General features: G+C 41.8%; 2 protein-coding genes across 2 annotated transcripts; one reads left to right on the top strand and one right to left on the bottom strand.

Moving 5' to 3' along the window:
- On the bottom strand, positions 1–921 carry LOC138766565 (olfactory receptor 2AP1-like). The gene has a single exon (XM_069944156.1). The coding sequence runs from the start codon at positions 919–921 to the stop codon at positions 1–3; it is 921 nt and encodes a 306-aa protein (XP_069800257.1).
- Positions 922–13045: 12124 nt separating this feature from the next.
- On the top strand, positions 13046–13984 carry LOC138766564 (olfactory receptor 6C74-like). The gene has a single exon (XM_069944155.1). It carries the CDS (start codon positions 13046–13048, stop codon positions 13982–13984), a length of 939 nt encoding a protein of 312 aa, XP_069800256.1.
- Positions 13985–17823: the final 3839 nt, after the last annotated feature.

Raw genomic sequence — 17823 nt, 5'->3', positions numbered from 1 at the left:
TCAGGTAGAAATCCGCTTCAAAGCCAACTTAACATCTTTATTTTTTAAACTATAAATCAATGGGTTCAGCATGGGGACAGCAGCCGTGTTGAATAAAGAGAAGAGCTTGTTGGAATCCAAGTCATCCATAGAGTTAGGTCTGAGATATTGACACACAAGAGTACCATAGAGAAGGACGATGACTGTAATGTGAGAAGAACACGTATAGAAGGCTTTACGTCGGCCAACGCTGGATTGAATTTTTAATACTGATTTTATTATGAACAGATATGGAACAAAAGTGAGAAGAAAGGGAAATGTTGCAAGTAGAACCCCATTCACAAAAATAAAACATTCCGAAAAGGAGACGTCACCACACTGGAGCTTCACCAGGGGCATCATGTCACAGAAGAAGTGATTGATCTCATTGGATCTATAACATGTGTATTGAGAGAGAGAAACAACCAGGGGACTAACCTGAAGAAAACCCCAGACCCAACAAGCCATAGCCAAGACAGCACAAACTCTGTGGTTCATGACCGCATGATAACGTAAGGGGTTACAGATGGCCACATAGCGATCATAACTCATGGCGGTCAGGATCAGTAACTCATCACTGGTGAGGGAAGAGAAGAAATACATCTGCATCAGGCAGGAACAGACCGATATAGATTTATCACCCATTATGAAGTTGGTGAGGGTCCTATGTAACGTGATGGTGGATGAAGACATGTCCAGGATGGAGAGATTGGCAAGGAAGAAGTACATGGGAGTGTGTAGATGATTGTTTTTCCAAACCAATATCAGAATGGTCATATTCCCACCAAGTGTGGTGAGGTAAATGAGAAAGACCAGAAGAAAAATAGGTACCTGAAACTTGGGAACATCGGAGATCCCCTTAATGATGAAATATTGCAATGTGGTGAGGTTTGGAGACTTCATTGGTTCTACATTGTGCTCAAATCTGAAAATACAATAATTGAATGTTGGTCATTGTCCCATTCGGGGCGCGGGGGTGATTAAAAAAAAATAGTTTTTGTTTTGTCCTAATAAAATTTTTTACAGATTTTCTTAAAATCGCTTGTACTATTGGTTTGTGTTATAAATAAACCTTAAATGAAAGCTTCACCTTAACTATTCTAAGAGAATATGGAGACATAATGATACATGAGGCCCCATGTATAAAACAAAATCAATTGTGTCAATAAAGTCAATTGAGTTTTATCTATAGAGGAATGTCTTTCCTTAATATCAAATGGTAAAATATAAAAATAGGAGAAATTCTCTGTAATAATAAATTTGTCTGTCGACCAAATGCATCGGGAAAAAAAAACTACTTTTTATACAGTAGTTATACGCCTCTCTAGCAGTGACCAAAAACATCCCATATTCCACCACAGAGCGGCTGTCATTTACTTACCTGGACACGTAGGTCGGGTCTTTACTGTTACTAGTCAGTGGCAGTGTTCCTTTATACTCTTTGTCTTGGAAAGTTCAGCTGTCTCTAGAGATCTGCCCCTGAGGATATTGACTAGAACTATAGATACAAACTTTCAACACTTAACTTCCCTGGTAAAACTTTTTTTTTTTTTTTTAAAGTTAAAAGTTTAATAGGTCACTGGAAAGATATAACATTTTTTTTTCTTTGAATTGTTTTTTTGAAATTATTACAATTTGTTTACTTGCAGTACCCCATTTGTCCATATGGGTTGCAGCTTGTCTGCTAATCACGTGACCTAGCCATTTATCACTTAAAGGGGTAGTTCATCCAAAATAAATTTCTTTTAATTCAACTGGTGCCAGAGATTTGTCATTTACTTCTATTAAAAAAATCTCAAGTCTTCCAGTACTTATCAGCTGTTGTATGTCATGCAGGAAGTGGTGTATTCTTTCAAATCTCACACAGCGCTCTCTACTGCCACCTCTGTCCATGTCAGGAACTGTCCAAAACAGAAGCAAATCCCCATAGAAAACCTCTCCTGCTCTTCAGACTGGAAAGCAGGACATACAGCAGCTGATAAGTACTGGAATATTTGAGAATTTTTTAATGGAACTAAATTACTAATCAGTTGATTTGAAAGAACTTTTTTACCTAGTGGTAGCAGAATTCAATAGTAAGCCATCAGCTTCCAACCATCAATAGCAAAGCCACCTCCCTAATAATATATAGGCCCCTCTCATGTTACCAAAAACGCTCTGACCATTTGAGGCACGGACTAGACAGGAACTATGAAAGTGTTCTGGCTAGTAGCAGATTATTTAATAAAAATGTATTCAATATATACATATATACTTCTTAAAGGGATATTCCAAGATGATTTTTTAAATTTAATGTACTAAGCCTGGAGGGAGAAGGGGGTCAGGGGAGTGTAAGTTAGAGTACATTTAGGGTCCTTTTCCACGGAACGATAATCAGCTGAATTGGCCCGATTCAGCCGATTATCGCTCCGTAAATTAGAGACAATGAAAAACACTGGGCACCGACCGCGCATTGCTGCATGGAATAGCGATGCGCAGTGGGCGACCGACGATTTCACAAGCACTATGCTTTACCTATCCATGTTGCAGGGCTTCTCCTGCTCTCCTTCCTCCTGGTCCCGCATGCAGCAGTAGCTTCGGTGCGGCCTGTCTGAGCTGACAGACCGCTCAGCCAATCACTGGCCAGGACCGCAGCAGGCCAGTGATTGCTCAGCCAATCACTGGCCTGCGGCGGTCCTGGCCAGTGATTGGCTGAGCGGTCTGTCAGCTAAGACAGGCCGCACCGAAGCTGCTGCTGCATGCGGGACCAGGAGGAAGAAGAAGCGCAGGAGAAGACCTGCAATATGTTTAGGTGAAGTATGGTGTTTAAACAAGGGCTGCAAGGACATCGGTAATAATGTCCCTGCAGCCCTCGCTGAACAATTATCGGGCCGTGTAATAGGCCCAGTAAACGAGCGCCGATCTAGCAGATCGGCACTCGTTTACATTATTGATCGGGCCCCCATCAGCCCGTGGTATAGGACCCTAAGACTTACTGCTATAAAGAAAGACTCCCTCAGAGCCCTAAGCAGGGGGGGTGGGGGACATGGCTTTTAGAGGGGAAATTTATAGCCCCTGCAATTTTGCCTGTATAGTGGTATAGATTTAAGCACTGCTTTGGGCTATGTTCACACACTGTATGAACAATGGTCATTGTTTAGCACATTCCTACGGCGGATATTCCAATATCAGCCTTAGGAACATTATTTTAGCTAAATAGTGACTTCTATCCCGTTTGGGTGTGTCCTGAAATAAAATTCCATTGACTTTTATGCAAAGGATGGGTAGAAAAAAAAAAAGTATGTTGTATGTACAGCTATAAACAACGGCCATTAATAATTGACTTGTTCATTATCTTTATAATGGCCGCTGTTTGCTACATTGTGTAAACAACAGTCATTGTTTGCGTTGACGTCAATGCAAATCATTTTATTATGTAAAGAATGGGCGTTATGTATATTGAAAAGAATGGCCGTTCTTTTCATAAAAAGTACATTGTCTGAGCATAGCCTTAAGAGTAAGGGGTATATGTGTGCCCGGTGAACAAGTGATCCATAAGAACAAGGGAGGATACATCAAAACCGACTCAGTCCAACACATTTCCAGTACGGAACATTCCCTTAGTCATAGATATTGGGACATATTCGCACTGACATCATTCCATGAGCACAATTAGCATAACATCACTTTTGTGAGACTAAACAGCACACAATATACTGTATATAGAGATGAGCCAATCACTAGAATGTTTGCGAATCTCATACAAACAAATTTTTTATAAAACAGGAAATCTATAGTAGCTACAATAGTGGGACTATTGCAGAGTCGTGATTTTTTTTTCAACACCTGTTTCTGTGACAGTGTCCAAATGTAAAAAAAAATGTCAATCAGCCTGTCAAAGATTAAATTTCCGTCATGGACAGTAGTGGACGTTGGTGGATCAGCAGCGTAATATCAATGTTCACTGTGACTTCCTATAATACACACCCAGCACCCAGTGACTTCCTATAATGCACACCCAGCACCCAGTGACTTCCTATAATGCACACCCAGCACCCAGTGACTTCCTATAATACACACCCAGCACCCAGTGACTTCCTATAATACACACCCAGCACCCAGTGACTTCCTATTATACACACCCAGCACCCAGTGACTTCCTATAATACACACCCAGCACCCAGTGACTTCCTATAATACACACCCAGCACCCAGTGACTTCCTATAATGTACACCCAGCACCCAGTGACTTCCTATAATACACACCCAGCACCCAGTGACTTCCTATAATACACACCCAGCACCCAGTGACTTCCTATAATACACACCCAGCACCCAGTGACTTCCTATAATGTACACCCAGCACCCAGTGACTTCCTATAATGCACACCCAGCACCCAGTGACTTCCTATAATACACACCCAGCACCCAGTGACTTCCCATAATGCACACCCAGCACCCAGTGACTTTCTATAATGCACACCCAGCACCCAGTGACTTTCTATAATGCACACCCAGCACCCAGTGACTTCCTATAATACACACCCAGCACCCAGTGACTTCCTATAATGCACACCCAGCACCCAGTGACTTCCTATAATGCACACCCAGCACCCAGTGACTTCCTATAATACACACCCAGCACCCAGTGACTTCCTATAATACACACCCAGCACCCAGTGACTTCCTATTATACACACCCAGCACCCAGTGACTTCCTATTATACACACCCAGCACCCAGTGACTTCCTATAATACACACCCAGCACCCAGTGACTTCCTATAATACACACCCAGCACCCAGTGACTTCCCATAATGCACACCCAGCACCCAGTGACTTGGTATAATGCACACCCAGCACCCAGTGACTTGGTATAATGCACACCCAGCACCCAGTGACTTGGTATAATGCACACCCAGCACCCAGTGACTTGGTATAATGCACACCCAGCACCCAGTGACTTGGTATAATGTACACCCAGCACCCAGTGACTTCCTATAATGTACACCCAGCACCCAGTGACTTCCTATATTGCACACCCAGCACCCAGTAACTTCCTATAATGCACACCCAGCACCCAGTGGCTTCCTATAATGCACACCCAGCACCCAGTGATATCCTATAATGTACACCCAGCACCCAGTGACTTGGTATAATGTACACCCAGCACCCAGTGACTTCCTATAATACACACCCAGCACCCAGTGGCTTCCTATAATACACACCCAGCACCCAGTGACTTGGTATAATGCACACCCAGCACCCAGTGACTTGGTATAATACACACCCAGCACCCAGTGACTTCCTATAATGCACACCCAGCACCCAGTGACTTGGTATAATACACACCCAGCACCCAGTGACTTGGTATAATACACACCCAGCACCCAGTGACTTGCTATAATGCACACCCAGCACCCAGTGACTTCCTATAATACACACCTAGCACCCAGTGACTTCCTATAATGCACACCCAGCACCCAGTGACTTGGTTTAATGTACACCCAGCACCCAGTGACTTCTTATAATACACACCCAGCACCCAGTGACTTCCTATAATACACACCCAGCACCCAGTGACTTTCTATAGTGTACACCCAGCACCCAGTGACTTCCTATAATGCACATCCAGTACCCAGTGACTTCCTATAATACACACCCAGCACCCAGTGACTTTCTATAATACACACCCAGTACCCAGTGACTTCCCATAATGCACACCCACCACCTTCCCATAATATGCCCACCTAGCACCCAGTGACTTGGTATAATACACACCCAGCACCCAGTGACTTTCTATAATGCACACCCAGCACCTTCCCATAATATGCACACCCAGCACCCAGTGACTTCCCATAATGCACACCCAGCACCCAGTGACTTCCTATAATGTACACCCAGCACCCAGTGACTTCCCATAATGCACACCCAGCACCCAGTGACTTCCCATAATGCACACCCAGCACCCAGTGACTTCCCATAATGCACACCCAGCACCCAGTGACTTCCCATAATGCACACCCAGCACCCAGTGACTTCCCATAATGCACACCCAGCACCCAGTGACTTCCCATAATGCACACCCAGTACCCAGTGACTTCCCATAATGCACACCCAGAACCCAGTGACTTCCCATAATGTACACCCAGCACCCAGTGACTTCCCATAATGCACACCCAGCACCCAAAAACAGCATCAAAAAAATCCTTGCCTGTCCGGCACTTACTATACGTTCAGGTATCCTGACTATCAGCTAGAGTGCTGCTCCCTGCCAGCTTACAAAACATTTAAAGGGGTTATCCAGCGCTAGAAAAACATGGTCACTTTTCCCCCTCTCTTGTCTCCAGATTGGGTGGGGTTTTAAACTCTGTTGAACTAAATTAAGCTTAATTGCAAACCACACCTGACCTGGAGACAAGAGTGGGGTAAAAGTTGCTATGTTCTTGTGCAACCTTTACTACTCACACCAATCTTTCCCTAGCCAGAGAGATATATCTGCCCTCCTGGCTTCCCTTAAAACCCGCATTCTGAGCACCTTCATTAATCCTTTCCCACATCAGCACGTAACTGTACGTTCTGATACGGATGGGGGCATTTAGGGAGGGGTCGCACGGCAACCCCGCTCTGAACCACCGCGATCCTGGGTGCTATGTGTAGCCGTGCTATGTGGACCACGGCTATTAGCGGGCGTGGTATGATCACAGTGCCCGCTAATTATACATTTAAATGCAGCTGTCAAAACTGAAAGCTGCATTTAAATGTATTTTTCCCCCTATCTCTGGTGTCTAGTGGGGGGATCTCCCCCCCGCGATGCAATCGCGAAGGGCAGATGCCTTTTCCTTACCAAGCCAGGACTCAGCTTTGCACTGATGCTGATCCTGGCTTGACAATCCATCTACCTGGTCTGCTGCAGACCAGAGTAATACAGCAGTGATCTCATCAATCATTGCTGTATTAAGTATACTGCACTGATCTCTATGGGAGATCACTGCAGTAATACTTAATGTCCCCCAGGCGGACTAAAAGTTACAGTGTACAGTAAAAAAAAAAAAGTGTTTTTATTAATAAAAATCCTCTCCCCTAATAAAAGTTTGAATCACGCCCCTTTTCCCATTTTATAAATAAAAATCAATAAATAAATAAACAAACATGTTTGGTATCGCCGAATGTGAAATCGCCCGAACTATTAAGATATCACATTCTTGATCTCTCATGGTAAACACTGTAAGCGCAAAAACCCACCAAAGTTCAAAATTGCGCATTTTTTGTCACATCAAATCCAGAAAATTTGTAATAAAAAGTGATCAAAAAGTTGCATATACGCAATCAAGGTACCGATAGAAAGTACAGATCATGGCGCAAAAAATGATACCCGACGCAGCCCCATAGACCATAGGATAAAAGCGTTATAAGGCTGGGAATAGAGCAATGTTAAACACATTTAGTTTTTGTTTTGTAGTTTTTTTTTTTTTAAAGCCGTCAGATAAAATAAAAGTAATTTAAACTGCATATCATTGTAATTGTACTGACTTGAGGAACATATATAACATGTCAGTTTTACTATAGGGCGACTGGCGTAAACACGAAACCCCCAAAATGAAAACAAATTCCTTTTCTTTTTTAATTTTACCGCGCATATAATTTTAAATTCCGTTTTTTCAGTATACTTTGTGGAAAAATTAAAGGAGAAGACAATTTTTTTTTAATTAAAGTATTGTATTGTCCCCCAAAAGTTATACAAATTACCAATAAACACTTATTACGGGAAATGCTTATAAAGGGCTTTTTTTCTCTGCACTTACTACTGCATCAAGGCTTCACTTCCTGGTGATGTCACTTCCTGGATAAAATGGGGATGTCACTTCCTGGATAAAATGGGGATGTCACTTCTTGGATAACATGGTGATGTCACTTCCTGGATAACATGGATATGTCACTTCCTCGGCTGTGGCTGCTGGAGAGGATGATGGCAGAGGGACACTGAGGGACACGGGGCACTGGAGGGACACAGAGCATCCCTCTGCCATCATCCTCTCCAGCAGCCACAGCCCGCACAGCTCTGGCAGTCGGGGCATCACTTTTTTATCCAGGAAGTGACATCACCATGTTATCCAGGAAGTGACATCACCATGTTATCCAAGAAGTGACATCACCATGTTATCCAGAAAGTGACATCACCATGTTATCCAGAAAGTGACATCACCATGTTATCCAGAAAGTGACATCACCATGTTATCCAGAAAGTGACAACACCATGTTATCCAGAAAGTGACATCACCATATTATCCAGGAAGTGACAACACCATGCTATCCAGGAAGTGAAGCCTTGATGCAGGGAAAGTGCAGGGAGCCTAAGTGCAAGGAAAAAAGCACTTTATGTACATTTCCTGTAATAAGTGTATATTGCTGATTTGTATAACTTTTGGGGGACAATACAATACTTTAATAAAAATTTTCGCCGTTGTAAAGTACAATTAGTGGCGCAAAAAAGAAGTGCTCATGTGGGTCTGTAAATGGAAGAAAATACAAGCGCTATGGCCTTTTAAACATGAGAAGGAAAAAACTAAAACGCAAAAATAAAAATTAGCCTGGTTCTGAAGGGGTTAATTACTCTACAGGTGAGAGGCTTTGGCTGTTAGCTGACATAGGAGAAGAATCTAGGAGAAATATACCCCCCCTTCCACAATCATTCCGGCATTTGTGTCCCAATATATATACTACAAAATTATTCTTCCAAAAAAATATCTTTCTCCGTCGTGCCCTTGGCAATGAGCCATTTACACTCAGTAGTAAGATATCAGGGAAGTCAAATAACAGAGGGGCAGGGTAAATTGTAGAGTTGAGCAATAGTTTGTTTTCCAGTTTAATGATCTATAAGTGTTGTAAGAGTCATAGAAAACAAACCAGATGTTACCAGCCGGAGCCAGCATTTTTCCCTGGTACTGAGTATTCACTCCAGTCTGACACAGTGCTCTCTGCTGCCACCTCTGTCCATGTCAGGAACTGTCTAGAGTAGAAATTCCCCACAGGAAACCTCTCCTGCTTTCGTCAGTTACCGTCACAGACAGAGGTGGCAGCAGAGATCACTGTATCAGCCTGGAAAAAAATGCACCACTTCCTGGTGTTCTGTTCACAGTTAGGATAATCTTTTTCACTAGTAGAATCACAGCTGGTAGATAAAGGAAGATACTGTTAAGCGAGCACAACATTGACGTTAAACGTTCCTTAAAATTACTTTATTACTATGCTTTTAGCGTTTTTATCCTTTGGTAATATAATAATTGTCCCATGTAATAGAAGGCAGCGATCAGCCAACATGAACAATGTTGAAAGACAAACGACAATGATAGCAACCATCTGGTGCCGCCCCCCCCCCCCCCCCCCCCCCCCCGTGGAATAGGAGCGGCGGCAACACACCGCCGCTATTCTCTATGGGCTGCCCAGATGATCTAGCAATCTTTTTCTTCAATCAAATACAACATATTTAGAATGTATATGTCAAATTTTCTGCCTAATTGGCTTCTTTGAAGTAAAAAATGGTGACAAAACAATGCATTTATAGGCTTATCTCATGATGTACCCAGTAGACTAGGGCAAAGAAAACAAACTAAATATAGTGACTAGTAAACTAAATTTGGCCCATTTAAGTCTATGGGGGCACTGCAGGGACAATGTGGTATTCCTTCTTGAATGTATTTTGATATTGGTATATCAATATATCAACAATGTACTAATTGTATTAGTACATAACCATTCGCTATGTCAGAGGGCGAGGTACACATTCTTACACTAGTACAGTATGGATAAACTCTTCTAATGACCATCATGAAAGAGGAATGCAGGAGGACACATTAGTTGGTGAAGATCCTGTAAATACAAAACCGCATCCCAGAATAAAAACATTAGAGATTAGTAAAAAAAAAAAAAAACTATGGAAGTCAAATATAATTCTAGATATTTATAAAAAATAAAATAAAAATAGAATGAGATCCAACAGACCCATGTACAAAGGTTAATGACTAATTAAAAGTTTTATAAAATCCAGGCGTTCACACTACAGAAAGCGATAGAACTCTCCAGGGCCTGATGTTTACAGTCAATGCCAATTAGGACTAATGAGCAACCGACATCGCACATGGGGGCTCTTATACTTAAATAGCGGCATCTGAGAGAGTTCACCTTTTGTGCAAAGTAGGAAAACTCCATAATGTTTTATTTGTAAACTTCTACTGTGATTATTTTATAGTGTTAGCTACCAAACAGTAAGATACATCATCTATATATCTGATTTTTATTTTATTTTTATCTGATCCATTTTATTTTATTTACTTTTATTTAATTCTTTCTGTATTTCTATATTTATGATACATTATAATTATTATTTGTATTTTATTGTTGCTAATAATTTATTATTAGTATTTGTACATATATGTGTAAAATTATGTATATCCATATTTATAAATATTGCTTTGAGTAAACATCCACAGTGCAGGGAGAAAAGTAAAGCCTTCAATTATGACTTTTTTTTTTTTTTTTAACAGCAACTACTGTTGTACCACCACCACCACCACTAAAATTTGTGCAATTTTGAGGAGGAGTCTTTGACCATTCATCCCATCACCAGTGGGGTTGTCAGTATTTCTAGGATGCCTTACAGTCACGGACACATTAAGGTCATGTCATGGCATTCTAATGGGTTAAAATCAAATCTCTGACTCTACTCTTGTTTTTCCACCATTCTTTTGCTAATCCACCTTCCTTCTGGTTTGAGCCATTGTCTTGTATCACCCAGCGTCTCTTGAGGTCGTAGACTGTTACACTTAATTCTCCTGTAAAATGTTTTACTAAATCTTAAAATAATTTGTTATTCTTGCTCACATTGATTACAGTTTTGCTATATATCCTGGCCCTTAGGTAACAAAGCAGCCCCGGACCAGGACGCTCCCTCCACCATTCTGCATGGATATTGGTCTCATCTATGACTAGAATACTAGAAAAAAAATTGTTTTTGTTTTTTTAAGGGACATAATTCATGATGTCCTGTTATTGATACCTTCCTTACTCAATCATTTGCTAATAGTAAACACATGAACAATGTTTGTGTGGTTTGTAGAATCTTCTGGATGGCTTATGCTGTTACCCTAAGGGTCCTTCTTATTTTTCTTATTTTTTTTTCAAGATTAATCATTGTGGTTTTGGAGTGCTCTTAACAAGATTCCTAGAGATCATCAAGTGGTGGATTTTTTTTCCCATTGTATTAATTATTGTGACCCCCTCATTGAGAAAATCTTTTCTAAACAAAGCAGATTTGTACTGTCAGTTCACTGTCCCAATCTTTTTTGAAACAGCTTTTACTCTGCTGTATTCAGTCCTCTCTGTCTTTACTATTTGATACAGCATGGGATAAAGCTACTTTGATAGACATTATAGATATTTGCTAATTTTCCTCCTGCTCTTTGGATGTTTACTCAGTAATTGACATGCACAGTACAATTGTAGTGACCCGGTAAAGGCCCCTAAGTCTTTATTGCACCCGAGTATGGTAACTTCCTCAGGTTTACACAAGTGGGATGAGGTATTCACTGCAGTTAGTGTTTTCCCCCCTAGGTGTCACTGCTGTGTTTGCTTGTAACTTATTTCTATGCACAGCTAAATTCTTCCAAGGGTTAACTGTTTTGTGTCACATGTTGTCTTTTAACCACTCACATGTGCAGGTGCTTTCCCTCCTTTCTTTAGCCTTTCTTCTTTTCTCTCTCTCTCTCTGCATACACACAGCCCGCACAGCCAGGAACCTCTCTATAAAGTGCAGGGCAGTTACCTCAGCAGTAATAGGAACTCACCCCAGTGGAACAAAGGTATGGAAAGTCTACATATTCTACTGCGCAATGCAGGACAACTGGGAAGTCTTGGGAATCTGCTTTACCCAGATAACAAGGCCTGGGGCTCGTTTTATCCACCTAGGACAGGTAGCCCACAACTAGGGAGCAGAAGGTGGTCAGACTATAGGTCATTCGTGAGTACGAGTATTCTCTATTTTTCTTCTACACACCTCTACTGTTCCGGCATAGTACACTTCTACATTGGAAAAGGCCCCTCTGACAATGCCTCTCCTCTCTCTACTGCAAAACACTCTCTTCTCCAAATCACCTTGTCACTACCTCAACCATAAGCACCTAAGTAACTTGCAAGATTGTACTTTTCTGTATTTCACTGAACTGTATTACTACCAAGGAACCTTCCCTGTATTGCAATACGTTCTACTAAGTAAACTGTTCTGTTTTCCTAAAGCATTGGACTCTGACCTATTCCTTGTGCACCCGCACCCACAAACACCTGTACACTTGGGTTAAATCTTTTGGAGTGCTGGTGACGTGTCAACTGTGGGTCCTACATCAGGCTACCATGACAAGTGGCCAAGTGACCCTAGACCCACTCAGCTACCACACCACCATACCAGCTGACACCCACTCACCGCACAATGATGTGGGTATTATTAGTTTTTATAGATTGAGGAGAGTAAAAAAAAAAACCTGTAAAACACAGTCTGGTTCTGTCCATAGCAACCCATCACAGCTCAGCTTTAAGAGTATATTTTTTTAACAGTGTTCATTTATTCGGAGGTGTTTTGTGCAGGAGGTCTGATTGTGGGTTATGTATTACGCAGGGGGTCTGATTCTGGGGTTTGAATTGCTTGGGGGGCAGATTTAGGGGTCTGTATTGTGCAGGGGTCTGATTTTTGGGTTCTAGATTGTGCAGGAAGTCAGATTCGGGGGTCTGTATTATGCAGGAGATATAATTTTGGAGCCTGAATTATACTAAGGTCTACCTATTGGCATGGAATTGTGTAGGTCCTTTGATTCTGGGATCTATATTGTCCAGAGTAGTCTGATTCAGGGGTCTGGATTGGGCGGTGGCCTGATTAATATTGGCTCATATCTACTGCCCGATTTAGTGATGAACTGATGATATGGATGAATGGATGGAACTGAATTGAGCAAAATATACAAAATTACATTTGTCTCTTTTACAGATCCAAAAACTAAGTTATGGATCTAAATCCTTCAAATCAGACTATGGTGGCCTACTTTATTATTAAAGGGATATCAGATGTGCCAGAACAGCAATTACCCATATTCCTCCTGGTTCTCTTGATATATCTTGTAACTCTTGGTGGTAACATGACTATTCTCCTACTAGTCTGTTTAGATCATCATCTCCACACTCCCATGTACTTCTTCTTGGCCAACTTGTCCATCATAGACATGTCTTCATCGACTATTTCTCTACATAAACTTCCCTTTATCTTTACCTCAGGAAATTATGCAATTTCCTTCAATAGTTGTCTCACCCAAATGTACCTCTTTGCCTCCCTTATGGGCCATGAACTTTTCATCCTGTCGGCAATGAGTTATGACCGGTATGTGGCCGTCTGTAACCCGTTGCGTTATCATTCAGTCATGAACAGGGGAATTTGTGTTCTTTTGGCTTCTTGCTGTTGGATGTTGGGTTTCTTGCTGATCATTCCTCCCGTTGTTGTTGTATCAGGTTTTACTTGTTATATGACCAACCATATTGACCACTTTTTCTGTGACATTATGTCCATTGTAAGAATGACCTGCAGTGACACCTCAATAATGGAGATCTTGAACCTCACTGAAGGACTCATACTTTTCGACATTTTGCCTTTTATTTTGACATTTATACCCTATGGCTTCATCATTTCGGCCATACTCAAGATCCCAACTACTACCGGGAGGCGAAAGGCGTTTTACACATGCTCCTCACATCTGACAGTCGTGATAATTATCTATATCACCCTGACCTGCCAGTACATATTACCAGTCATGGTGAACTCTACAGACAAAAAGTTTTTCTCACTTTTTAACACAGCAGCTATACCAATGCTAAATCCACTGATCTACAGCCTAAAAAACAAGGACGTGAAGTCTGCCCTGAGGAGATTGTCTATGAAGAACAGAATCTAGAGAGTGTGTCCGTGAAAGAGATGATCCCACCCTATGTACAGTACTTTACATGTTCAAAGCGCCACAAGGGAACATATGGGGGAACTCTGTAAAATGATGGGGACTGTGTAAATGATGTCTATCAGCCTTTAGGTTCTTGCTTTACTTTAATTCAATTTAATTTAATAAACTTTACATTAATTTTTAATTGGACTGCGTTAAATAGATATGATATGCATATAGCTATCTGCATCTCCTCCTCCTGTTATTTAAAGGGTATCCATATTTTTTTGAGTCACTTAAAATAAAAGACATTAAAGGAGAATTCTGGGCACACACTTTCTTTTCTAAACAGCCGGGGAGGAGGTGGGTGACTTCTATGGTTCCTGGTTCTGGCCACTTCTAGGTCTGAATGGGGACCTGGGACTTTACGTGTCAGGCCCGTTCAGACAGTAAGTGTCCAAGGCAGGACTCCTCTACCAGGGCTGCCTCTGCCATGAGGTTTATTGCTCAGGGCGGCAGATTTTATGGAGTGGCCATAAACTATACTGTCTGCTACACACCACTGACTTCATTGACCCCATGACCTGCAGGTGATAATTGGACACAGACATAGAATGCAAGGAAGTCAGGACTGGAAATACTGTGCAGGAATTGTATATGCTTCACACATACACTACAAGTGATCACTACCTCTTTACATGGAGCACACGGGGTAATGGTAGTGTGACCATGAATAAGATCACCAGGAGTAGTCACAATGCATTGACTATTGTATACATCAGGGGCTTTTATTCTTGGAGAAACAATAAAGATTGAAGAATTGCTTACACATTGGTGGAAATGGAAACTTTGAAACTGGAACGGGGTGATTTATGACGCAGCTGGATTGTGTGTATGTACAGTACTTATTAGTATATGCTGCAGGTTTTCTGCACACATGTCTTACTTACCTATGATTTTCAATAAGGGGAGGCGATAGAGCAGGGTGGGCATTGGAGAAGGGGGGGGGGGCATTTCAGGTTTTGCCTCAGGCGACAGAAAACCTAAAAACTGCCCTGCCCGCTACGGCTGCTGACTGTCTGAGCGGGCCTGACACTTCTCCTTTAAAGAAAAAAGTCATGATCAGTGTTGGACTGGAATACCTAGGATTCACTAGTGGAGTAAAGATACCTGTTACCTATTCATTTTAGATGTTTTGAAAGTTTTTTTTTATGATCCAAGCTTATATTTTTTGTGGAACTATGTGGGGGTACATGTCACTTAGCTAAAGACAAAATGTAAAGTATTGCGGTTGGAGCTTTATAAATAAAATAATTATTATTATTATTTGCTTATTACTTTATCATGCACAACTACCATCACTAGTCCTACAGCACAGCTGCTTCCATACTTTCCATTACTGTCACTGGGTCATATGATCACCAGTCTGACTAACAGAAAATCTTAGGGGGAGATTTATCAAACTGGTGTAAAGTAGAGCAAAGTAAAGTTGCCGAGGTGGTATGTACTGTTGAGGCACTTGTCACGGTGGTAAGGAATGTTATGTGCCCACCCCTGAATACGTTGACACAGCTTTTTTAATGGAACAGGTGTAAATAGTGCAGGTGTTGTGTAATAGAGAGTACTGAGTCCAGATTACTTGAAACAAGTTAACGTCTTTACTGAAAATCTTTGTAGTGCAACACACGGCATTAAGTCTTTTGGATTACAATAGGTGGTCTGTTCACTGTTAGGAGAATCTTTGTAGGACAACAAATACTGGTAGTTTTTCACACGTAGAATCACAGCTGGTAGATAAAGGAAGATACTTTTAAGTGACCACAGCATTGACGCTGGAGTGGACTATAGATAAGTACCTGAGACATTGTATTCAGCACTCTGAATATTGTAAATACTTGAATACTTGACTTTAGTGGTAAACACTTGAAATAACCTTTGTTCTAGTTCAACGTCAACCTAAGCTATCTTGTGGGCACAGAGTGACACAGGATCAGGGATGTAGGCCCACCTAGTGGGAAAGCTAGTCGTTGGGGTGACCCATTAGGAAATCTAACACTTGCAGTAGAATTCTTGGCTAACAGCTCTTGCCTAACTACTGTCTTGAGTCCTTGAATGATAATCACGAACTTTAAGATGGCCACCCAGATGGGCAGCCCATCTACGCCATGTCCCCGCTTGGGCAGCACCTCTGGCCTACACAAAGTGGATGAAGTCGAAAAACTATGGATAGCCCCAATACACCCCAATTCCCTTCTATGGGCCACCTCGAACACATCTCTCCAAGGGCCAGTCCTAGGCCCCATAGCTCACACTAGGCGAATATGGAGTATGTTTATTAAAAAGTTTTCTCTAGTCTCTAAGCATTCTCCTATGACCTCCTTTTTATTTCACCCGCGTTTACCTGATAGCCTAACTGGTGCTATGACTAGGGTTTGGCAAACCAGTAAACTATTTAGATTTGCTGATATTGTCAACCCCAAGGACAGAACTCTCTTACCGCTCTCCGCCTTAGCCATGGACCATGCGCTACCCCCTGCAGCACAATATCAATATCTCCAGATTAAGCATTTTATGACCACGCTGTTTTCTGCCACTATGGTTTCCCTCCCCACAGATTTTGAGCGACTGTGTAAAGCAGGGGTTTCTACTAAAGGTCTTATTTCAGACATATACCGTATACTGAAGAGCCCTCCCCCTGGGGAGGACATTAGATACCCTTACATGTCATGCTGGGAAGCACTTTTTGGGAAACAACTGCCCCAGTCAGTCTGGCATGTGATATGGGACAGAGCTGCTAAGACATCTATCTGCACAACGTATAAGGAGAATCAATATAAACTGATGCTTTTCTGGCACCACACGCCCGAATTCCTACATGCACTAAATCCGTCCCTACTCAAGGTGTACTGGAGATGTGGGAGGGGGGGGGGAATAGGCACCCTCCAACATATCTATTGGATGTGCCTGTTAATAATTCCTTACAGGGAAATGGTACGGGACCTAATTAAGGACCTAAGTGATCTAGAGATCCCCCTGGATCCGGTCTTCTACCTATTTAATGTACCCTCTATGAAACTAGGATGCAAAACAATGAAATTATTGATTCATGTTCTTACTGCAGCCAGATGTCTAGTAGCTCGGTTCTGGAGGAAAACGCTTGTGCGTACCAGAAATGATTTATATGCATGGATCCTAGATGTTAGAAATATGGAACTGCAATGATTAACAATAGGCTGGAGCATCTCAATAAGGTCTGGAACCTCTGGGATATATACTGGGCAGAAAGAGAATCGGCCCGCGCTAGACTCCCAGATGCCGGACAATCTGCATAGCTCATGTAACCCCACCATGAACCCCCTCCTTGTGTTTCTTGTCTTGTCCTGTCTCCCCTAAGCACTTGCTATACCTACCATTCTACTAGAGGTATGTCTATGTCAGGTTCTCTCATTATTTGTGAGTTGTAATTTTTGTGGATTTAGCAGGGTATTTTCCTGTTGTACATGCAATGTCTTAGCTTATGTGAATATTATTAAAATATTGATCATTTTTGGACACTCATTCTTGCATTGTATAAAAAATATAAAAATTTCAATGAAAAAAATACAATTTAGAAAAAAAAAAGATGGCCACCCAGTGTGGATTTGCTCCGCCTCTTCACCACAGCCTCATTGCAAGATGCTCTAGCCAGACATGACTAGATTAGAGGCCTAGTTTATAAATAAGAAACATTCTCTCATAATCGTAATAGTCCCGCATATGGGTCCTGGCCTCAGGCCAGGCCCTGAAATAATCTCCTCCGCAGACTCTCTGTATATAGTCTTATTTATACATTCTGACAGGAAGATTTGCCCCAACTA

Source organism: Dendropsophus ebraccatus, chromosome 10 (assembly GCF_027789765.1).
Source record: "Dendropsophus ebraccatus isolate aDenEbr1 chromosome 10, aDenEbr1.pat, whole genome shotgun sequence".
NCBI lineage: Eukaryota > Metazoa > Chordata > Amphibia > Anura > Hylidae > Dendropsophus > Dendropsophus ebraccatus.
The sequence above is the reverse complement of the archived record's forward strand: the minus strand, read 5'-3'. Positions and strand labels throughout refer to the sequence as shown.

Coding starts and splice junctions, on each gene's coding strand:
- LOC138766565 (XM_069944156.1), bottom strand. CDS start 921: ATGAAGTCTCCAAACCTCACCACATTGCAATATTTCATCATTAAGGGG.
- LOC138766564 (XM_069944155.1), top strand. CDS start 13,046: ATGGATCTAAATCCTTCAAATCAGACTATGGTGGCCTACTTTATTATT.